At 32.2% G+C, this 25,420-nt stretch overlaps 1 protein-coding gene and 1 long non-coding RNA gene across 2 annotated transcripts; one reads left to right on the top strand and one right to left on the bottom strand.

Annotated features, from left to right (window-relative positions):
• Positions 1–1,096: 1,096 nt before the first annotated feature.
• Positions 1,097–23,953, bottom strand: LOC126768583 (netrin receptor UNC5C-like). Its single transcript, XM_050486775.1, is given in 21 exon segments — positions 1,097–3,638; positions 4,424–4,681; positions 5,133–5,233; positions 5,378–5,546; positions 6,309–6,440; positions 6,968–7,126; positions 9,051–9,107; positions 10,646–10,834; positions 11,763–11,841; positions 12,525–12,724; positions 15,557–15,767; positions 16,100–16,521; positions 17,495–17,599; positions 19,071–19,212; positions 19,982–20,194; positions 20,735–20,866; positions 21,835–21,933; positions 22,309–22,512; positions 22,870–23,013; positions 23,517–23,641; positions 23,712–23,953. Coding segments are annotated over 21 exon segments (4,326 nt in total). The 5' UTR covers positions 23,731–23,953; the 3' UTR covers positions 1,097–2,472.
• Positions 23,954–24,115: 162 nt separating this feature from the next.
• LOC126768587 (uncharacterized) lies at positions 24,116–24,946 on the top strand. The gene is made up of 2 exons (XR_007669238.1): positions 24,116–24,651; positions 24,723–24,946. It is a non-coding gene; the product is annotated as an uncharacterized LOC126768587 (long non-coding RNA).
• Positions 24,947–25,420: the final 474 nt, after the last annotated feature.

Here is a 25,420-nt window from a genome sequence, read left to right as displayed (position 1 = left end):
AGGTCTTCAATTATTAAACAATGCAATCGCGGGCTCCAACCCTAGCGTTAATACTTGAATACCTAGTATTTGGGTCACGGCGTGTGTTACGTGTTTCGGAGCTAAGGTTTTACTTAGCTATTAACGATATAATTTCTGAAGCTCTTTTGTGATTTGATTCTTTTTCTTCGAAAGTGTAGAAATGAATATTTCAATCAATAAATAATAATTTTTATTTTATATGAAATAAATCAAAACATGGTACCTATCTAATATTTTAATTTACTCTTATTTAAAACAGTCTCATTTGTCGAATGGTAAGCTTATGCTGAAGATAACGAAATCCTGGGGTTCGTGAGGTTAGGCCGATCAAAGTTATTTTTCAATTCTTCAGTAGAAATAATCAGTGGTTCCCCATGCCTTAGAAAGCACGTAACGCTAATTGATTTTGCACCTAAACTTTTATTCAGTCATATCGGATTAGATCGGTTGTTAGCAAAGATTTATAGTAACAACTATGATGGTAAGAAATTAGCAAAAGCATTCCCACGTATTGGTGGTGTCAAGCAAGCGGCTGCCCGAAAAAGTTTGCCAAACATTTTTTCAATGCGCTGATAATATATATGTTTGATTTTAATCAAGTGTGGTACAATTTAATTAATTCAAATTAATAAAATTATAGTAAACCATTTTCGATTCTCGTAAAAAAAGGATTAATACAAAGATTATATGAAAACAATAACTGTTTTTACTTTAATTTATTTCCACCTTCAATTTTCTAGGAATTTAAATAGTGGCAATATTTTTTACAGGGTTAATCAATTCTTCTAATTAAGAGCACCGCCTACTGTCAATAAATTTTAACATTAAATTAAAAAAATAAAATTTAATAAAAACGAGTGAAGAGCATTTACCAACGCTCGAGTAAGTTTAAAAAAAAATTAAAATAAATATTATTTCTCAATGTTTTAATATTATTTACTGACCACGTAAAATAAAATCATATGAAAATAAAATTATTTAAGAATTTATTATAATATGAAATATTTATAGGAAATTGTAATATAAGTTTATTAAATAAAAAACAAATATTGCTTTAATATATTTACTTCAAAAATTTAAAATCACTACTGAACCATCTCATATTCTTTAATCGAACGTACGATACAATTTCTATTTGGTTGGTAACTATACATAACTAATTATGTTTAAAACATACTCTCCGTTATATATTAAGCACTCTAGAATCTGTGAAATAATACCGCGTTCACACTAACAATACAGGGTGAAATAAACTTTAAAGAATAAAATGACCTACCATGTGAACCTTTTCTTAAAATTTCAAATGAAAAACAAAATAATTCAATTAGTTTTTAGTGAAGAAGACAAAAGAAAAAAAGCCTTGTAAGCAAAAGTATCAAAAAAGGTAGACATATTAAAGTTAAAGATGAAAAAGCGTATTCGATGAAGAATATTTCTCTCAAACCGAAAGAAGGTTTTAATGCATTTATAGAACACATGTAGGCTTGTGGAAACTCATACTAAATATAATAAAATTGGTACATTTATTTACGTTACAATACGTTATTATCATTTATAATCTGTCATTAAAATGATGAGAAAATTAAATAACAATTTCAATCAGAAAGTCAACTTATTCTAAACTAGAAAATCTTTTAACGATCAATTATCGTCTAGATGATTTACTTAACGAACTACACAAACTGTGCTGTATTGAAAATAACGCTTTTTTACTTACTATTGACTATTGTACGAGAAAACCATATTGAGAACTGACTTATCATTTTGTATCAATAAATGACTTATACAAAATTTCGAAAAAGGTCGTATGTTATTATTTACCTCAAAAGGATTTCTTTCCTTAATTTTTATAAATAAAATTATTATATTTTTTGTTTTCATGGTAACGTATATAATGACTTTAAAAGTAAACTTTGTACATACGACCTTTTGCACCAATAGTAGCGATAAGTAAAAATTAATTGATAATTCAAATAAAAGTGTATTTAAATATAATTGATGAAAGTGAAGTAAAATGTAATGTAACCTTCCCCTCAAAAAGGGAGAGGAGGCCTTAGCCCAGCAGTGGGACATTTACAGGCTGTTATTGTATTATTGTATTGAAGTAAAATGTGCATAAATAAATAAAAACGTTGAACGTACAATTAAATTCTTAAAATGTAAAATTCTTGTATACTACGTGTAGAAATCTAAGAAAATATTAAAATCGATTTTAACGACATACCCTTTATTATTTTTCTAATTATAATTTTTTCATCGATTTGGCCATGTTTAAATAGCTAATAAATACGAAACATTTTTCATTTTCAAAACCGTCTCACCTTTCGTAGCATTTAACAACATTCGAAGCACTACATGCTTTATACACGAAATTCCTAAGCGTGATATTACAATTAAAAAAAAAAAACAATGACTAGAGTGAAAAAATATATTTAAAAATAAGAAATCAGTCTAATTGGGAAAGCAGCGTCTCTCCACGACCGTTGCACAGTCGATCCTCGACATCTCCCTGAATATTCTCGACAAATTCACTAACATATTAAAATCGTTGTTCCTACATAACCACAGATTCAAAATGTTCTCCGTCGGGGAACATGTGTTCGAGAAGTAATAATAGAATGACGTCATTTTCAACTTCTCAGCGAGCAACCTCCAATCGTTCGCTTTGGTCGTCTGACCGTCCAGCAATTTACAAAGTATAACCCTATCCGATTTAGTCAAAACGTTCGTCCTATAATAATTATTGTCAATAGTATAGCTACTTCTTTGAACGCCATTTCTGTAAACGAAATCATATCGCCCATCTTTTTTCGATAATGATGAATAATTGAACGGATTCTCGAGGATATTGACGCTGTAACCCATTTCCATGCCCGAATAACTAAAACGCTTATTACAATTGAAATTAGAATTAAAATCGTTTGTTTTCAAATTGAAAACGACCGAATTTGTCTGTTTCTGCTTCTGATATACCGTGATATTTAATTCTAAGCAGTTCATCGCGTCTAACTGTTGAAGGGTGAAAACGCAATGCAGTGATCTTACATTCATATTCCAAATTTTAGAAAAGGACAGCTCCTGATATTTCCCACCGGATTGTATCTTCCATCCCGCTCCCACATCCCGTACGTTGACACATAAATCAGAGCAATTCTCTTGAAAATATATTATTTTCGGATCACATAGAAGGAAACCGCCAGATCGTCTCTCACTTTCAAAACATTCGTAGTACGCGTACGGAGTATCATTGAACACGTGTAAGTGTAGATCGTAATAGCCGTCCACTCGTTTGCTAAGAAAGAGAGCTAACTTTAACATTTTAGCATCCAATGCACTAAAACTTCTACCGATTAAAACGAAATCACTCAAGAATTCACAAACAAGATACACTTTGGCTGGGTCCACTTGAGCGAAGATTGGAGTCCCTGGCGTTTCTTGACCAAGAGTCAAGACCTTTCGCCATTCCCTTGAGTTGATTTCTTCAGGTTTTTGAAGTATAGAGAGAACCCAGCTGGAGTTCTTTAATGCGGCACAATGTGGAAATGTTAGGATAACCGCTTTGCAGAAATGAAAATTTTTCGGTCCACACCTGATTACCGGACTAAGTTGCGTTTCACCTGCCAATGATAAATTAAAATTATTCTTCAAATAAGTACATAAGGACTCAAAGTATACGCAGTGTTTTATTCAGATAAAGGAATGTGAAAGGGTCACGAAGTTGTGGTTTTTTTTCCACCAAGCTGGTCCACCGAGAGATATATATTCAACAGAACTTTGTACAGCATATGTAAGGTATGTAATGATGTTTTTTTATAAAGATGAACAAAAACGCAATTTGATCACATGAAAATTTTATGATTTTATCGTCCTCAGCCATGAACTCGCATTTTTCAATACGTATGTTCGATTTAGGAATTTGAATCGGTATCATGGAAATTAAGCTTTATTAGTGCATATAGTTCGTCTCTTTTAGTACGATGTAATTTTTTTTGTTCTTCTTTCCAAAGATTTTCATTACAATTCATACTGAAACTTTTAATAATCGTCAATTTAGTCCGTATTAAAAATATATTTTAATTTTTGAGTTTGATAGCGTAAATCCTGGATCAACATATTTTTATCCTAAAATATAGTTAAGAACTTTGTTATAAATAGATAAATAGGCAATAAGCAATAATTATATAGACAGACAACCTTGTAAAGACTGTATATTAAGATTAAATTTGTACCGAACTAACTTTATTTCTAGAATAAATTGAAGATTCAGGTCGAGATATATATTTTAGATTTAGGTCAAAATATGCAGACTTTATTCTAAAAATGATCTAGCCTATAAAATGCTTAGAAGTAGGTCAATATTTACGTAACATAATTCCAATATAAACGATTATTAATACTTTACCTTCTTGTAAATTTGGTTTGTTCCACTCTTCATCTGTGACCTCAATAGAAAAAAGTTCTTCTCCTTTCTCAACAACACCATCGGGAATAAATAATCTGACTCCACACTTATCTAAATTTAGCCAATCACCGTCGCTGTTAACGATTTTCGACGTAGCTGTTTCCAAATATTGAGAATTTAGAAATTTCGAATCTACAGAAGCATTGTTTTTAAGCGATGGTGACATTTCTATACTTTCATTACCATATGACGATCCCGCTGAAATGAAACATCTAAATTATATATAGTAAAAAAATCTAAAAGACAATCGATTTTTAAAGCTGTGAAGTAAACGAATGATTGAATGACATATTTTCTCTTAACAAAAAATCACAATAATGATTTCATAGACAAAATGTGAACGTAATGAATACTGTGATATTTGTTTAATAAAATGCATAAGCTAAGAGTGAGTGTTAGATTTTTTTTAAATCATTTTTTCTTTATTATTTACGAACAACACACCGCGACCAAGCAAAAAACAAAAGCTATGGCTACATTTATTTGTGACGACAAAAATCTTTTGCTATTATAGCGTCACAAATGACTCGATCGGACGCTTAGTCACTATTTATGATTCATAATGAAAACGTCATTTTATTGCCAGCAAAATATGCCAATGAAAGTGTTGTCATTAAATCATCCAAGGAAGCGTGATGGGTGAACTCACAGCTCAAAAAGCAGCTGGAGTCAGAGCGATCTGACTCCTTGTCCTTGCAAGCGAAACTCTCCACTTGTGGTCTTACCTCGTGATCTATTGGGGAGATGTAACTGAAATAAATTTTCTTATTTAATCGTTATTCAAAGAATACTATATATTTTTGAAAATATAACTTTCGACGAAGTAAATGATCGACTAAAATCGACTTGTCTGAATATTTTAAAACACAAAGTTTTACTAAATATAGTTCTTACCTGTTAGCCAATTGCGGAACTTCGTACAAATGCTCATGACGAGCGTTACTAGAAGCGCTTGTCTGTCTGTGTGTTCGCCTCGAATCGACTGTGTGGAACTCTTCATGTATAGTCAAATCTGGTTGGTTAGTCAACGTTCTCTTTATAACGTTACCAAAGTAATTAGTACCTGTTTTAAATTAAACATTTTATAAATATAGATGTAGAAATATATGTTGATTTTTTTTGACAAAATTGGTAGACAGACATATGAGGCTGGTGGTAAGTGGTCACCACCATAGACGTAGTTGCCGTAGGAAAAAATAATAATATAATAAATCCCTTATATCACCAATGCACCAATAACCTTAGCAACAAATATGTTAGGTCCCTTGTGCTTGTGTTAACACGTGTTCGCTCACCCTTTGAACCGGAACGCAACAATAATAAGTAATCATGTTTGTAACATTTATTAAGACAAGTTTTTTTTATATAAAATCAACTAGGAATACACATTACGCAAGTTCCCAATTAAAATGTGTGTGTTTTTTTTTATATATTTGCCGGGAGGGCAAATGACTCTACTCCACCTGATGGTAAGTGGTAGTAGAGTCCAAACGCGACGATGGCCAGTACAGACGGGAAAAACTTTCTGCACTAGCCGCCTTCGCCTTGCCGGTCCGCAAGATGCCTCTTCACTTCACATTGTAATTTAAATTAGAATTTTTTACTATAACAGCGATATATAATATTTTATACAGTATATAAAACATAGATGAACTTTACTTAAAATAGCTTCCAGCTCCCTGTGACGTCACAACTAATGAAACAACTTGAATATACATAGATGGATTCATATTTAAAATATTTTTGCTTAATCAGTGATATTTAAGCAAACGGTAAATAAATAATCTAAATACTTAAAATAATTGTTCCAAAAAATATTTCTTACCAGGAGGCGGTTTGACGTATGGGGAATTTTCAGCCATTTTTATCTTCATATATTTTATTCCCAATACAACGACAACGATGAAAATTAGAAATGCTATAGATAATGCTATGAATAATGGCCAATATGACGATCCTGAAAACATTTCATCGTTTACCAAATATCACAAAGAAAACAAATATGACCATGTATCTTTGCTGGAATGCTCGGGCGTACAAACATACACTATATATATAAACCCTATGTATCATCAGCGACATTTGTTAATTTTGTCTTTTTCATATAGAGCGGGAAAGCAAATGACTCCACTCCACCTGATGGTAAGTGGTAGTGGAGTTTAAACGCGACGACAGCCAGTACAGTCGGTAAGAATATTTTGCACTAGCCGCCCCCGCCTTGCCCGCCCGCAAGACCCCTTTTCACGCCTCGTTTGAAGGAAAACGTATTTTGTTCGGTGGGACTCCAATTCTTTTTAAGAATTCGTTTGTCAGCTAGTTTGCCACCGTATCACCACCATACGGGTGGTTGATGCGCTTACACGGGTAAATAATAAGCACAAGTTACGAACATAATTCACTGGAGTTTAGCTCTATTTAAAACTTCTTCTAAAAGATCTTCGCATATTATTAAAAGTAAATAATATAAAGACACAAATCACTTACCATCATGCAAATCTGATTTTGATGTTCGAACGCATAAAGGGCATTGCGCAACCTGATAGTCTTTGCCAAGACATGCGGTGCTTGTGATGCACCTTCGTCTCCTGGTCTGGAGACAGTCTGAATCACATCGAGACCACTCAGACCATTGAGACCAGCGACCTGTTAAATTTTTTTATTGATAGATAACAAAACAAAAAAAAAATCCTTAAATTTTTATATTAACTCATCACTCGCTAAGCAACGTTCATAAGGAAGGCCATAAGAGTCAGTAATATTATTAAGTAGCTCACTCAATCCTTCGATTAAACTTAGGATTTCTGAGAAGTTGTTCGTACTTGCCAAGGCGAGCTTATAGGAAGCCCTTCAACAAATTTTTACATATTTTATTTATTTTATTTATTTATTTATTGGAAATAGTTACACCATCGACTTATCACTAACACATTCACTTAGCATTAGATACAGGGTATTAAATCTAGGTGAATAAATCATTACAGGTGTAAACAACATTGACCTTAAGATAAGACTATACTAACCTAATTATGTCTTAACTAAAAATTAAAAAAGATGAATAAATTATAGACAATTAAACAAAACATAAAATAAAATTTAAATACAACAACAAAAATCTACAAGGGTTGAAATAATTAATTTATGAATAAAATGGTTTTAAAGTTATACTATGAGATCTTTACAGAGCTTCACAAAAGTTGGCTTGCTTTGGGCAAAGATGTCGATATTGCCGTTAGAAGAATATTCATTATAAGAATTAATTATTCTGTTGAGGGGTGCATGTTTACCTAAATTTGTTTTAAAAGCTGTAGTTCTAAAAGGTTTTTTTATTGGGTGTCTAGGAATTTTGCGGGGAACAACTAAATTGATTTGCTGAAGTAGTTCGGATGACATTATTTGACCATGGATCAGTTTGTGTAGGGTCAAAACATCGCTGATTTCACGGCGACTTTTAAGTGATATCATTTTAAAATGTTTTAGCCTATTGTTGTAGTTAGCGCGATAAGGACAACTAGTATCCTTGTATGCAAGAAAACGGGTAAAATTTTGTTGTATTCGCTCTAGTCTTTCGATATGAGTGTTATAAAAAGGGTTCCATATATTTGATGCATACTCTAAATTGGAACGTACAAGAGAATTATAAATGCAGAGCAATGAGCGAGTATTCTTAAAATCCTTGCATGTTCGTTTTACAAATCCTAACATTTTCCAAGCTTTTGATATTATTTTGTCTAGATGATTAATAAAATTTAAATTGCTATCGATAAGTACACCTAAGTCTCGAATGGAATTAACCTCGGATAAAGGATCGCCAGATATAGAGTATTTAGATAATATCGGTTTTCTGCGTCTTGTAAACTTTATATGAAGACATTTTTTAACATTTAATTCCATGTTATTTTTATTGCACCAGCTAGCGAGAGCGTCTATATCTGCTTGGAGAAGGTCAGAATCGGATAACGTTTTTATAGGTCTGTAGATTTTGAGATCGTCGGCGAATATTAAGCATTTGCTAAATTTAATGCTGTCTACTATATCATTAATAAAAACTAAGAAAAGAATTGGACCTAAATGGGATCCTTGGGGTACCCCGGATGTGGGAACAAATGCAAAAGATGAATAGCCGTGAGTAATCACCCGTTGAGATCGGTTATTTAAGTAGGATACTAACCAATTCAGCAAATTACCATGGATTCCGTAATACATAAGCTTAGATTGCATGATTGTATGGCTAACTTTGTCGAATGCGCTCGTAAAATCCGTGTAAATAGCATCAATTTGAGTCTTGTGATCAACGTTTTCGGACAGGTCTATAACATAGTCTAATAAATTAGTCGAATTAGAATGTAAGTGCATTTAATACTATACCTACTTAATATTATAACTGCGAAAATGAGTTTATTTGGTTGTACGTCTCGTATTCACGTTTAAAAATAAAAAATAAAAGGACATATGGTACCTTACACCTTCACCCGCCCCCCCCCCCTCCTCCTAACACACGGGTGAATTCGCGTACGGAAACTAGTAACATATATAATTATATTAAATTTAATTAATAGATTTTACATACCTAATATAATGTCAGATGACTCATCTGCCAACTCGTCCAAGTTATCCACGTATACATCTGAAACAATGTTTCGAATTGTATTCTCGTTGTCATGTTTTGTAGATCCTCGTATGAGAAGGTGGAATTCTGTAGCAAAATCCTATTTTTTTCGAATGTATATAAATCTATTTAATGGACTTAGTTAAACTTAATTTCATTATAACATTTTTTTGTGAGCGTTCTGAACGACAATTGTAATTTTTCAAGGTACGAGTAGATCCAAATCGCAAAGTCTCGCGGACTTTTCATAAAATAATCAAGTCCTATACATATATTTATATTTATTTCTATTATTTTGATTTAGTTTAAACTGATCTATATTTTTAATTCCAGGCAGAATCATAATCGAAATTTTAGGATTCATACTACGGCTTAAAGTACATGAGCAATGATTATGTCATTCTGGTTGATTTCTGCCAAGCCAGTCTTAAAGAGAGACTAGGCAACTGTGGAGGACAAATTATAGTACAGAAATGTGTGTGTAAGCAAAAGTGCACTCTATTCCCTCTCCCTCAAAATCCCTTGGGATGACAAATCCGTCACGATAGTATAGTGCTGGCGCAGGTACAATGACTTTAGGTGTTTTCCGAAGTATGACAATATAAATACTGTCAACAGCCAGATTTCCGGCTGTTAGTAAGCATTTCTCGACAGGATAACATAATAACTTTTTACTGGCCCGACCTTGGGTTGAACCAAGCTCCTCGGTATCTGCGGCTTTATATCTTAGCCACTAGATCTATGGCATTTCTGCTCACGCTTATTATAAATCCACAACAGTTGTTGATATAATGCACTCTTATATTACCGAGGGCGGGTATATTATAAAATATATGATAGCACAGTACTGTGTATCCATAAAACAGTCTCACGTGAATAATGAATCTGAAACATGATGCTCTAGACCAGGGACCAATCCTCTTGTATCACAAATTCCAAAAATAATAATAAATATTTTATACAGATGTGTAAAATATTTTTATACTCATATTATATACCTATTTCAAATATATAACTTAAAAAGTAGATCACCGCTTTAGCTATTAAATTACCTGGTGCACCTAACTTAACTTTATACATTCATTTATTGTGTATTTATGGTGCAATAAAGAATAGAACCATGATGGTTATGTTCGTGGTAAAAAATGTTAATCTTAGCCAATGACTGTGAGTTCTTTTTTTATAGAAGAGGAAGGCGGACGAACATATAGGCCACCTGTTGGTAAGTGGTCACCGACGCTCTTAGACATTGGCATTGTAAGAAATGTCAACCATCACTTACATAGCCAATGCGCCACCAACCTTGGGAACTAAGATTTTATGTCCCTTGTGCCTGTAATTACAATGGCTCATTCACCCTTCAAACCGGAACACAACAATATCAAGTACTGCTGTTTTGCAGTAAAATATCTGATGAGTGGGCTGTACCTATCCAGACGAGCTTGCACAAAGCTCTACCACCAGTAGATCCCCCGGCAAGCAACACTGAAGTTACTTACACAGATTCTACCAATCTACTTATTTTTTAATTTAAGCTAAGTAAAAGGTGCACTTACCCAAATCACAATCTAAGCAGTCCTGAGTTCTTTGCACGCTGGGTCCAATACACGGTTGGCCTCCGTTCAAGGGTCTAGGAGCGGTACAAGTCCTCACACGTCTCCTGCCTCGTCCATTACGATGTTCGCTTATTTGTCTCGCGCAAAAGCAATCGCTCCATGTGGACCAAGCTGTCCAGCCTCCGTTCACTATTATCATAAAGACTTAGAAATTGGAAAAATATGACGTCATATATCGTAATAAATTGTTATAAATAAAAAAAAAAATTATTTTAAAGTGTTGTGATGTCTTTTACATCGCTAGACGGCCCGTAAACCATTGTGCTATCGATGCTTAATATATATAACGTTTACTAAAATATTTTCCTATCACACTCTTCTTACTTATTAATAAGATAAAAGTTAGTATGTTTTTTTTTATAAATGTAATAAGTTAATTAATGTGAATTAATAAAGCGATGAAAGAGTTATCTTTACAGTTAAAGATTATAAGTAAACTTTCAAATATATTAAATGGTCCAGTGGTTAGAACATGTGACATTCCAATAGGTAAATTTTCATGTTCAATTTGTGTTTTAATACATGTGGTGCTTGTCTTTTATGGGACAATGTATACGCTTTTACAACAGGATCCCAGAAAACTTTCAAAAATATTCAATTGCGAAATTTAATCGTTGATGAACGCTTCTGTGCTAAAGGATATTACACAACCAATGACTTTTTTAAATGATTGCACACCCTGGGAATGAAACTATCGCTTCCAGGTTATTTAAAATAAAAAAGTATTTATAATTTGGCTATTGTTGTTTATTACTTATTGTAAAGGATGAGATATAAAAAAACCCCGCTGTGTTTCTTTCTCCGGTTCTTCTCAGGTCTGAGGTGTTTATTTCCGAACCGGTGGTAGATTTATGACAATCAATAAGCAAATATAACGCTTCTATATTAAAAACTTATTGACTCGTCCAATCCCGCAAATTTTCAAAAAATATTTTATTCGAAACGTACTAAAATAAACATCAAGAATTGAAAATGCAATTCAACGAGATGTTTGTAAGTTTTAACAATAGAAATATAAAATTCAGGTCTCGAGTAGCTATTTAATATTAATACTTACCGAAAACTGTTAGCAGTGCGGGTTCGGACATTCTCTTGCCTGCCAAGTTCTCAGCGACGCAGGTGTAGTTTGCCATGTCCTGGAAAACACTTTTATGTCTAATGGGGTAATGTTACTAGCATCGTTGCCAACATTCCACGCAGTCGTGATTTATATATTATTGTAATACTGTTTTTAGTTGCCAGCTGAGATTATTGCGCGAATATCACGAAAAATAGAGAATAAGTATATTAATCAGTGATTTGTACCGTTTACAAAAAAAAATATAACAATAAACTCTTTATTTTATTTTGTTTTATTTGTTTAGTCATATGTTGTTTTTGTTTAAATAATTAATTGTAAAACGGTGGTACGCTTTTGATATAATTGTATTAAATAATTTATATTTAAGTTTTTGAAGTGCTGACTGTATCAAAAAATAATAATTATTATTTTTAGTAAATTTAAACATATGAGCTAAAGCTACAAAGCTCTTGATTCTTTCTATTCGAACAATGTAATTGAAACTTTTTTTTTTTGACTTTAATATTTTTTATTCTAAATTATTTTGCATCACTAAGTTAATAATTTGGATTTCTTACGTTAAATCATGTTAACTATTACCACCATTAATTTTATTATATGATATATACGACCATTTACAGATAAACCACTTATATTTCATAATAATCATCTTTTACTGGGCCCTAAACAAATGGCTGCTCGTCGCACCCCCTAATAACCTACTATTGTGCAGTTAATGAGTAATGACGTCATACTCACCAACAAAGATGCCTGTTTGATGAGCAAGTCGCCTTCCTTCGAAACTTGCACATTATCGTCAATGGCTACCGGAGCGCCGTTCTTGAGCCAGTACAGCTGGGCGAAGGGCGCAGCTGGAGGCGGTTCACAGCGGAAAGTCACTGGTGCGTATTGCTTCACTAGCTGTGATTGTGGGGCTACTGAGAAATGCTTCTTTATATCTAGAGGGATACGGTTCGTTTTAGGATGTATTCTTTTTCTTTCATTACGCCTTAATTACGAATGAGAAATACGCATTAACTTAAGATATTTTTTGTTTCTTATTATTTTTTATCTGATAGATACTACACTTTCAACTACAAAAAACATTTAAAAAAAGAGATAGCTGTTTTGTTTTGTTTTAAAAATCGAACCTGTGACTTACATCGCTAGGCGGTCCGTAAACCATTGCGCCATTGACGCTTAATGCACGAAATTTATTAAAATATTTTCCTATTACACCTTTCTTACTAATTTATAATATAAAAGATTTGGAGTAGAATTATATCATATATTATAAAATCGGATTTAGGTTATAAATTAATTAACTAAATACTAAATAACTAACGTTTTTAATTTAATAATTATCAATTTCTGTATTTGTAAATTTTCAGAAAGTCACCAGCAAGTTCACGACATTGTAACAATGTTTATAACTACATTTAACTAGAAACTAGTTGTCCCAATTTCTCAATACAAAATTTCCCAATTTCAATTTGTAATAAGAAATATTAGGAACCCACTAACTCACAAATACGAAAAAAACTAAATTAAACGTTAAATTGCCATTATTTGGTAAATAATTCAATACAGATAAATTAATTTAAAAGCGATTGTAACCGAGTATTTTCGATTAAAGAAATTGTATACAAAAAATTAATGAATGAATAAATTATTTTCATATTTCCAACGCCCATATTTCAATAAATTATTTCATTAAATTATATACTTATATATAATAAATTCTAGTATATAATTCATTTATAATTGAATAAATTATCGTAAGCTAACATATAACAAAACTAAAGATAAACGAACAAACACACATTAAATCAAATATACATTTGCAGGCTAACATACACACATGCAACACTGTTTTTTGTTTTGTTTTTTATACCACCGCCTAATCATTCGGAACTAAGATGGTATGTCCCTCGTGCCTGTAGTTGCATTGGCTCACTCACTCTCCCGAACGGAACACAACAATTCTAAGTTTTGCTGTTTGTAGGTAGAATATATGATGAGGCTTTCACAAGACCCTACCACCAACGTCACGTTAGTATGCGCAAGCGATTCCAAAACGCTCCCTGAACAGAAGGAGAGAGACGCTGGTTTTTTAGTGGATATTCCGGCGCACTTCACGCCAGCGAGTCCCACATACCCTCTCTGACTCGCGTAAAAGCGTTTTTCCTAGTAAAATCTACAATCATCGAATGCTACTGTCATATATTTTTACTTTACATATAGTGCTATTAAATTAGTACCTAAAATCGTACCTACTGTCCTCAAATTGTACTCATCATTCGACCCAGCCAAAACAGAATGATGAAAAAATTTCAAACATAAGTAGTTAGTGGCAGATTAACTTAACCTTTAGTTTTGACAGGCTTTCGACGGGCTGTTGGCGTGGTTGGTAGATACTTGCCTTTTACGCCGAAGGTTGCGGGTTCGATTCCCACCCAGGACAGACATTTGTGTGCATGAACATGTCTGTTTGTCCTTAGTCTGATGGTAGTTAATTGTAAATTTATATAAGTATATATTTACAAAAGAAAAGTAGTATATGTAGTATATCAGTTGTCTGGTTTCCATCATACAAGCTCTGCTTAGTTTGGGATCAGATGGCCGTGTGTGAATAATTTTCCAGGATATTATTATTATATTATTACTGAGCCAGTGTTACACAGTTACGGTGGTGAATAAGTTGCACCCCAGACTTATTAGTGCTGCGTTCAAGTAAAATTTAAATCCTCCTTTCTTATCGGATTATATCGCATATTTCCTTGTAATTGTATTACTTCAAAGCTAACTTGTAAATTGGATTACGAATGTACCGTAGCTATTTCCATAGAAATAGCGATCACCAACCTCTTGTATAGTGTTTGTTTAAATCTTCAAAACAACATTTTGAATAAGTAAGAAACATACTAAAATTATACATAATTTACAAAACCTTATCGTACTATTGTATTTATAAATTTATTATTGAATTTCATAATTATTCATAATTTAATTATAAGCAAATCTATGTCAATATGATAAAACGAAAGAGGTTGTATATTTAAACGAGATGTTTTAAAAAACCTATATTTAAGCCATTTATTAAAGAAGACACATACATAACTATACACTACGACCCTAATGAACAGTAAATGTAAACCTCCAACCAATCTGGTCAACCAAACTCTAGTCACCCTTCGTGTAAATGAAATAGGTGCGTATAATTTTTATAGGTGCCAATCTCGACTCTTTGCGTGTAGCTGATATTACGCCTGTAAAACATAAAGAGATACGACATTGCCCAGTCACATAAGGACATGTTTTTTTTTATGAAGTAGGTAAGCGAATCGCCAGATATTGGCGATGTAAGAAATATCAACCATTCCTCGCTAATGCGCCACCAATCTTGGGAACTAAGATGTCCTTTGTGCCTGTAGTTACACTGGTTCACTCGCCCTTTAAACCGGAACACAACAACACTGAATATTGCCGTTTGGCGGTCAAATATCTGATGATTGGTACCTACCCGAGTAGACGGGCTTGCACTAAGCCGTAGGGCTTTTTAAGCAAGGGAATCTTAATCGATGGTTTCTGATCAAACAAAGGCTATCAGATTTTTCACGTTCTTAATTTGTGTTGCAGTAAGGAAACCTTCATGTATTGGATGAAAATTTGCCACATATATATCCAACCAATGGGTTCGCAATGAAAGCAAACCAAAAAATACTAAATACTATAAAAATATAATTTAAAAAAAGTAGTGATTAAAATCTAAATAAAAAATTATAACTTACAAGCTAATTCGATGGTAGCAGGCTGACTCCGTATCTGTCCCCTGCTTGTCCAGGCGAAGCAGGAACATTGATATTTCTCGCTCCCGAAATATTCTTCAACATTTTCTCTTGTCACTTTGTATTCCCCTTCTATTATCCGCACCCCGGTTTGCGGATCAACGAATTCGAAATTTAACGCTTGAGTTTTAACGCCGTTACATTTGAAATATACCTAAAAAGTGAATTTTTTTTTTGTTTCAAATTTGAATTTCGAATTTCCTTACAACATAAAATGTTTGATTATATTCATTGAACGGTTTTTATTTTAATTATATTCAGTTAAGAATAAAATATTTTCATGCAACAATTGAAATTCAAATTCTAAATTTAAATTTACATTTTTATACAACATAAAAGATATTTACTTGAAAAATCTTCGATTCATACTAATATATTATAAATAGTATTTTATAAAACGTAATTTAATTTACATGAATATTCTATTAATTTCTACCTTACTTAAATTAGGGATTATAAATTATTATCGTATCTATATACACTTACTTCTAAAGCATTTGCTGCGCGGCATTTAAGTGTGGCTGGCTTATTTTTTACAACATACGTATTTTCTGGTTCCAGGAGGAAAACCGGGAGATTATCTTTGGTCGTATGCAATGGTATTTTATCATCTATTGGTAAAACATCTTTAGTATTACTCTTAACTGTTACTACATCCGGTGAGTCTTTATAATTAGTTTCTTTATTATCATAATCGTAATCTAAATACGAGTCATCTTCGTCATCCTCATCATCATCATCTAATTCTTCATTATTTGGAAACACGGGCGGTAAAAAATAATCTTTGGCTTCATTGTTTGGGTTTATTAGAAAATCTAATGGTCTTTTATTGTCATCTTTATGTTCGCCATTAGCTAAACTATCACCGATCCGATGAGCAGTACCTAAAATTTATTTTACGTTTAAAGATTGTTTTTTTTTAACTAAATAAAATTATAACCCATCGGATATAAGGCTATAAACAATCTATTTAAGAATTGTTTGTTTTGTTACGTATAGTATCGCAAAATAATCGCGAAATACTCATAATTAGATTTCATTCATTTTCTAGTAAATAATTATAAACCACTTTAATTTATTCGATTACAAAAACTTTAAATAAATTAAAAAACTTCGAGGATTATTTGTAATAAAACTTACTCTCTCCAATATCCTGTCCCTTCGCGTGAATAAAACAAATTTGGATTATGAAGAAAATAGTCCAGAATTGCAATTCCATTTATGCACTGGTTTAGTTTCAAATAAATTAACAGACCGATAACTTTTGTGACGATTTCATTTTGTTCCATAACTGAATTTTATTATATTTACATTACATTTTATTCTATTAAAATATAAAATAAGAACACTTTTATATTGAAAACAAACAAATAAACTCCCATTTATATTACATTAAAACTTCAAACGTCACTTAGAATCACTGCGAGATATTAAATCGTAAAGAGAGACGTAAAAGTTTGCGATTATATGATTGGCATTTGTATAGGTGTTAACGCCACCGCGGACAAAGTCCAACTGAACAGGGGTTGAAGGGTGAATGAAAACTTGCGATCTCCGAGAAAGTTTTCGCGCTTGCGCGCAACTTGCTTCTCATCGACAAACAAAAGTTAGACTTGTAATGAATGGTGATTAATTTGCGTTTAAAAGCTTAGGAGTGGTTTGAGAGCTATTAGTTATTAAATTGCTGCAACGTTTTTTTTTAACTTATAACTTCATTTTTATTTATTTTTTATTAGTTATCTGTGGCTAAAAGGTAAAAAGGGAAAATAATGAAAACAAACAACTCATAGATACATTTATTACTTTTCAAATTAATTATCCAAAATCAATTAAATATAAAAAAATACAGATACAGAATACATTATTTTGGATTAACTATTTTCCCGGAGAATAATTGCTGTCCTTTCACTAAAATGAAAAATAAGAAAGGGTGGTCCGCCTTAAAATCCATCGGCTTATGTTGTGATAACTTCATCATATTTAACACTGAAAACATGTTCTTTTTCAGTACGTAATGTATTATCACAATTATATATATATATATATATATATATATATATATATATATATATATATATATATATATAATTCCCGTTTTTTTAATTACTACTATTCCTATTTTACTTTAGCTTAGCTTGTGGTAAGACAGAACGACAATAGCACAAGGGGATCGAATCTGCGACTTTAACATCGCTAACCATTGCGCTTTTGACGCTTCAAATATTTATTGCTCGTTCGTTAGATATAATATACAATGGAAGCCGTTGGTAACATTTAACTTTTGTTAAATGACACTTCTAAATTTAAAACGTCGATATTCTAAATTTAAAACGGATGAAACTGCGAAGCGCAGCTACTTATATGATAACATTGACAGACATCGGACGTGTTCCCGTAGTCTAGCGGTACCAACCAACCTCTTTTTGTTTCTTTTCTGTTTTTATTTTAAAAAAAATATACGTGCCGTTTTATTAATCCCGCTGTATTTCGATAAATTATATTTATGTTTTCGATTGTTAATATCAGTTTTAATTTGCATATTTTTTGTATTATTAACTATTACCACTTCTGATTCCTAATAAAATTATATATTGAAATCTTACACGCTCTGCATTTTTTGGTATAATTTTGTAATGTATAATTTGTAGGCCTTACAAAAAAATTTTTATTAGTATATATTTAGTAACTTAGTCAAATCGTATCGTTATTATTTGTTGTTTATATTTAATTAAAATCTATTTTGTTAAAAATAAATTAATAATACTGATTACATGTATTACATCTACGCAATTACTGGTGGTATTACATTTACTGGTGGTAGGGATTTGTGCAAGCTCGTCTGGGTAGGTACCACCCACTCATCAGATATTTTACCGCAAAACAGCAATATCTGATATTGTTGTATTCCGGTTTGAAGGGTGAGTGAGCCAGTGTAATTAACCAGCCAGGCACAAGGGACATAAAATCTTAGTTCCCAAGGTTGGTGGCGCATTGTATATGTAAGCGATGACATTTCTTACAATGCCAATGTCTAAGGGCGTTGGTGACCACTTACCATCAGGTGGTCCATATGCTCGTCCGCCTTCCTATTCTATAAAAAGAAAAAATTACAAGATTTTCTATGCCATGTAAAATTGCAAAAAAACGTCGTTAAAAAAATGAGGACCTTCGATTACACGCATTACCAGTTACCATTTAATTTAATCATATTTGCAAATAACTGTTTATATATACATCATATATAAGTGTCCTTCAATTTTGATGTTTAAAAAGATTTGAATTAAAAAGATAGCTGTTGTCTTTCGATTAAGGTATAAGAAGTTTTTGAACATAATTACTTTTGAGACAATTTGAGTTGGCGGTTATTAAACATTGAGGTCTTATATTATTAAAAAAGGTTTTATATATATTTGAATGCTAGCTACTATTTTTTTATCTTAAGAAAATTTTAATTTACCTGAGGATCCCGCAGCTTCAGTACCAAATTCATTGACCTCGATGAATGCTTTATGTTTCGCTTTAGTTACATGTAGCGATTCATCTCGTACTATTTTAGTCAGACCAGAGTCAACATTATTGAATATTTGTTTGACTCCGACCTAAGAGATTTGTTTGAAAAAGTTATAAAACACTTTTATTGTCAACGTAATAATAATATACTGGGACATTATTAACACATGACCATCTGATCCCAAAGAGAAGAGAATCCCAGAGCTTGTGCTATGGAAACCAGACAACTGATATTCTACATATACTACTTTTCTTTTGTAAATACATACTTATATAGATAGTTACACCCAGACTCAGGACAAACAAGACAAACAGACATGTTCATGCACACAAATGTCTATCCTAAGTGGGAATTGAGCCCACGACCTCTGTCATCAAAGGCCTACCAACCACACCAATCGGCCCGCCAATAAAATGTGAATATACTCTTTACGAATGGTCATATACACTACTAAGCAAAGAGTAGTAGGCAGTATTTAAACTCCCGTGTCCTGGTGAGCCGTAGGTTCCGCGCCTGCCATCTTCCCACATATGTCAAGATTGCTGTCCCATCAAATTATGAGAGTCAGGCAAAAGAGATTGCTTCTCTGTTTGCGCACAAACTTGTTCATTATAATATCTTCTGCAGAGCTGTTCTTGCCGTTAAACATTAAGAATAGAAGAGGACATTACAATTAATTGGAGATTTGTCACAACTTGACATTTTTAGAAAATACGACGATAATTCGTCTATATGGTATTCATGTCTTAAAAATATTGTATATTAAAATATTACTACATGATTATTTAATTAAATTAAACTATTACGATTTAACGCTAAAACAGAATAAATATATAATTTATTTTTATCATAATTACCTTCATATACATCGCGTTTAAATTTAATTCTGATTCAATTTTAAACTTTGGCATTACAAGCTGTAGATTCCTTACTTCCATCCGAGAAAGAGCTGATTCTAATATTTCTGGTGCTAATTTCAATTGACTCAGAAGTACCGGTAGACCGTTACGTGACGTTGGCAGTACTAAGAGAAACGTTGCCTTATCCCCTGCGTATGGTATCTGAACTAACTTTAAACAAATAATACACAAAACAGATTTTAGAATACACCAAAGTTGATTGTCCGAATAATCTTAAGCCTTCAAGCTAGGAGATGAATAGGAAAATTCAAGATAAATTCTCAAACGAGAGGATATCTCCACACCAGTTCCTATTATCGTAGAGTATTCCAATCGCAAAAGGATTTGATAAACAACATTAGATGTACACATAACAGATTTTCTAATATTTCTCCTAAATTATTCACTAAGAACAATTCTTGATTGATATAATCTGTATTTACAATACAACGATATTCCACTTTCACTACTTATATCCATTTTTATTTTTATTCCACACTTCCGATAATAATTTCGCCGACATTTCAAACGCCATTTTTTCACGAATCCGTTATGATTTATTTTGATTAGAATAAGCTACAAGTACAAGCATCACCATAACCTTGTTGTGGATTCCGGAATTAAGAATTCACTCGTAATAATAAAATCGACAGTGCTTACGTAATAATGTCTCTATTGATACTACATATATAAGTTAAATAATTAACTCACCCGACTTCCCAATGCGTCGCTCATGCTGAAATTATAATATCCAGTTCCTAACATCATTTCAACGGTTCTTGGACCATTCGGTGAATAAAATGTCATGTTCTTGACTTTCTCGAAGTTATCTTTCCATTTACCCTAAGATTATTAATCAGAAATATCATTTCATTCACTAAATTATAGACATATTACAATTAAGATGAAAACGTTTATATTTTTCGAAAATGTCATCAACATTATGTAAACATAATTATGCTTTGCACACAATTTAATATAATAATAATGTCCTCCAGACCGATTTCGGCCACGGCGGCCATCTCAAGAGAGATTAGCCAACTACGCAGGAGATATTATAGTGCACAAGTGTGTACGCAAACACAGGTGCACTCTCTATTCCCTATTTCTCATAATCCGATGGGACGGCGCTCCATTCAGGCGCAAGCCCAACGGCTTTATTTACATTCCCGTGCCTCGGAATGCTTTCCGAATGTACACACTTCTAGAATCCGGGCTGCTACTGAGAATTTTTTTTTTGACAGAAAATTCTAATCCCAATAACTTTTTATTGGCCCGACCTGGGAATTGAACCCAGGACCTCCGGGTCTGCGGCCTTACATCAAGCCACTACACCAAAGAGGCAGTGAATTTAATTTATCAATTCGATGACAATATTGTTCATATATTCAAAAAGTAGTAAAACCGACTAGTGAATATTTCTCGAAATGGGAACCATGTGTAACATAAACATTCTTAATATTAATATAACATTTGCACACTGTTTTCAGAGAGTAGAATTCGCTAAGGTACTATACGTGTAGACGTCATTACATAGCGTCTCAGGGATTGTTTCATACCATCGATCCATGCAATATCATCGTCACTTTTCTTTCCAAAAACCCGGTAGCATAAAAATAAACCCACAACCAGTAAAAGCATTCCCAAAATTAACTAACAGCAGGCGACTCACTATAACAGTGAGTCTGCCATTTTTATCTTACATTGTTCAAAAACACACTGCCAGAATGAAACTAATCTAGTAAGAAGATGATTATAAAATAAATTTTGTTGATAATTTAAATAATAAAAGTTCATACAATAATACCTACGTTAAAATAAACAGCGTTGACCATTACTAAAGAAGTGGAAGGCGGAACGTCGACTGGAGTAACAATATCTTTTATCAAGCCATTCGTTTGTGAAGAGACCTTGAATGTTAAATAACCAAATAAGAATATGAACCACGCTTAGATAGCTGTCAAGTATTTCAGTATAATTACGATTTACTCATACATGTTTCATATCGATTGGATTTGAATTTCTGATCAATCAAAACGATTTGGTTCTGTAAGTTGAAGTCTTATCCGCCTTCGTTCGTGCGTCATGTGCTTCAATTGAATTTAATAAAAAAAACCGAGTGTAATAAATATCATTTGCTTATAATTTATTCACGCATCTGTGGATGACGGTCGAAATCATTATAAAAACAAAGGCAATCCATGATGCAGACATCTGTGTTATAACGGGGCATAATTGTGACAAGGTAGAACCAAACTTGATAATCAACAAAATTGATAGCTTACCCAGGAATTAATTTGTTCAGCTGCATACGTTGGGTACTGGAAATCCATTTTTTCTGCACTAGAATCGAATATGTCCTTGGCTTGTTCTGTGAACACTCTTTGAAGTCGGTTGTGGAGCGATATGTATAGTTTGCTGGCTATATCCAACTTTACACCGGGAAGGTAGCGGAGTTCAAGTATTAGCGGCTTGAAATGACTCGAGATCTGTAGATATAATCTGATCATGAGTTATATAGCATATTGATTGATAAATTATACACATATGTGAAATTTGCATCGTTACTATTAAAAAAAAAAAAAATTCTATAATTTGCATATATGCAGACATCGGAATGAAAAATCGATAATTGTCAACAAATTCAAATCTCGATAGAGAGATATGTTTTGCTTTCTAGTTTTTTTTTTTTTTGATGAATTAATATTGAATGCACCAATTCTGTTAGTTTTTAAACATAGATACATAATTCCGGATGCTAATGTTTACCTTTGCGAAAAGTTCTCTAGAAATTGACATCGAAATTTCGCTAAATAATAACAGAACTTTATAAACAAAGTACTGACCATAGATTTTTTGGAGACGCCGATAGCTGATAGAAGTTCCTCTAAGCTCTGGCCCTCGGCTCCTAGAGCCAGCTTGCCAAGCGGCATAAGAGCTGATATAGGTGAACATATCATATTTTCTTTTGGCTCGGAAAGGGCTGCATGCTTATAACATATTGTATTAAGATTATAAGATTATGTTTAAAACCTAGTCTTTTACAAAAGAATTTCGAAATTTCGAAGCTGGTGCCATTGCGGGATGTAAAAAGATGAAATCTTTTTATTAAGAATTTCTATTTTTATTTTGATTTTTAAACTGACACGATAAAAACTTCGACTTATTAGCTATTTTGAGTTTGCCTTTTTATACTTTGAATAATTCTATTTAATATATAATAACTAATAACTAAGTTTTATTATTATATATTAAAAGTAATTTCTATTAATCCTATTAATCCCCATTGCTGGGCAAATATATTGTCTCCTTTTCAGGAGTCGGTATGAATTTTATTCCATCACGTTACTCGACGGTGGGTTGGTGGACAAGTGTGGCTGAATTTCTCTCGTCACACGTATGCCGAGCTCGGCGGGAATTATAAACAAGAATTAAAAATATTTTAATATAAATTTTAAAAGAATTATATTTAATAATACAAATATGAATTTACCACAAAAAATGCTTTTCTGAGAGTTCCATTCATATCCATATGGTTTTTTTGCGGCAATGTACCCTCATTAGTGTTATTTTTACGTTTTTTCGCTATTGATTCAGCGATAAGTAGAACCGCAAGAACTACAAAATTATACATACAATAACAAACGTAATTGTTACATTATTTTTGTTCAAAAATGTATCTACTTACGTTTAAAAATTAAGTACATAGTAGTATTTAAACAATTATTTCATGTCATAGATTAAGTTTGATAAATTTCTCTCTAAGTTGATTTTACCGTTGCATTGTAAAAAAACAATAAATGAAATTTCATACAAAGGTGCATAATTCTTAATTTCATGGTTCTGCCTTTTAATTTATTAAGCTACTATTGGTAACTCATATTTACTTTACTTGAATCCTTTTCAAACGTTGTAACTAATTAATTGTTGATTTGCATCTAGATAAAAACTAAAGGAAAAAAGTTAAAAGATGGTTAATTTGAATTACATCGAATTATATATGTACATGGAATTTATTACATTCAAATTTTAAAATAAGTTTTCCTTACTTTTATTATTTGCCGCTGCTACCTACCACATTACCGCCAAAATTTGTTCATTGTCACTTTCAGACTGACAGTTAACTTTTTCAATAGAGTCGCCGCCTCTTATTATATTTTATTCTTTTTTTATTAAACATTTTCAATAATTTATTTCTTATAAAAATAAATTTAATTTTTACTTACATAATACATTTTATTATCTTTCTATACTAAAGTAATGATGCCATTTATTGACGTTTGACACTTGACAGTTGACAGTAAACATAGGTTTCAATATCGGAGACTGACCGCTTTGTTTTTCAAAATCCATTGTATTTTATTGATCGCTTCATATAGATTTTTTTTTGTTTTTACTGAATGAAACAAGGTCTATCCTTGAATTAAATTTTATAATAAGCACCACGTAGCCGTAGCCATTCCAGCGCAAATTGAAAAAATATGATTCCAAATGAAATTTTTGCTGAAGATATGATGAGCACTGTGATACGATACGGCTTGTACTTAGGTGCAGCATTTCAATTGGTATGTTTATTAGCATGTGTAACGCTAACTGATGAACAAAGTGAACCACATCCATATGAAAAGGTACTTTTTCTTTTTCAATAATTCTGTAAAGATCAAAATGGATTCCTATATATTTATTTCTTCTTTCATAGGCCTATACTGACAGCGATGAATGTAGCTCTGAGCAATCATCTCCCGGCCATCGTGCCACAGTATCCCGTGCCAGGCGTCATGATAAAAAAAAGCGACGTTAAAGGAACTATGTAGAAAAATTCCTCTATATTCCGTAGCTAGATGGTATAAGTCTACGCTATCATTAGATTTAAGAGCAATTACTATGTAATCTATTATTTTATTTTATATTAATACTATGTAATTCAAAAATATTTCTGCTTTTAATTATTGTCTATTATGTTTTATTAACACCTATATCCAGAATCAGGTGATTTTTGTTTTATTAACAATTGTATTATGGATTTTAAAGTTAAGAAAAATATAAAGATTGCATTAAAGCTTTTATAAAGCTCAACTTAGAAATAGAATTTGAAGAATTTAATTGTGATGAACTCTTGAACAATTTGTGTTTCATTTTTCCTTAGACTGGAAAAAGTGATAATTAGCTTCATTTATCTTATTATTTAGTATAAAAATATAATCAGTTCCTAATGATAAATAAGCAACAGAAATACTACTCCCAATGAAATAATCTGAAAATTAAAAAAAGTGATAACTCCAATGATCAAATTCAATGTTTCATAATATAAAACACCGGACTTCATAGGTACCCATTCGTCAGTTTTCTGCTGCTGAATCAAAGTACAGCCTTGTATTGCTGTGAACAAGTCCAACT

The sequence above is a fragment of the Nymphalis io genome, chromosome 5, assembly GCF_905147045.1.
Source record: "Nymphalis io chromosome 5, ilAglIoxx1.1, whole genome shotgun sequence".
NCBI lineage: Eukaryota > Metazoa > Arthropoda > Insecta > Lepidoptera > Nymphalidae > Nymphalis > Nymphalis io.
Note: the sequence above shows the minus strand (reverse complement) of the source record. Positions and strands in the feature narration are given on the sequence as shown.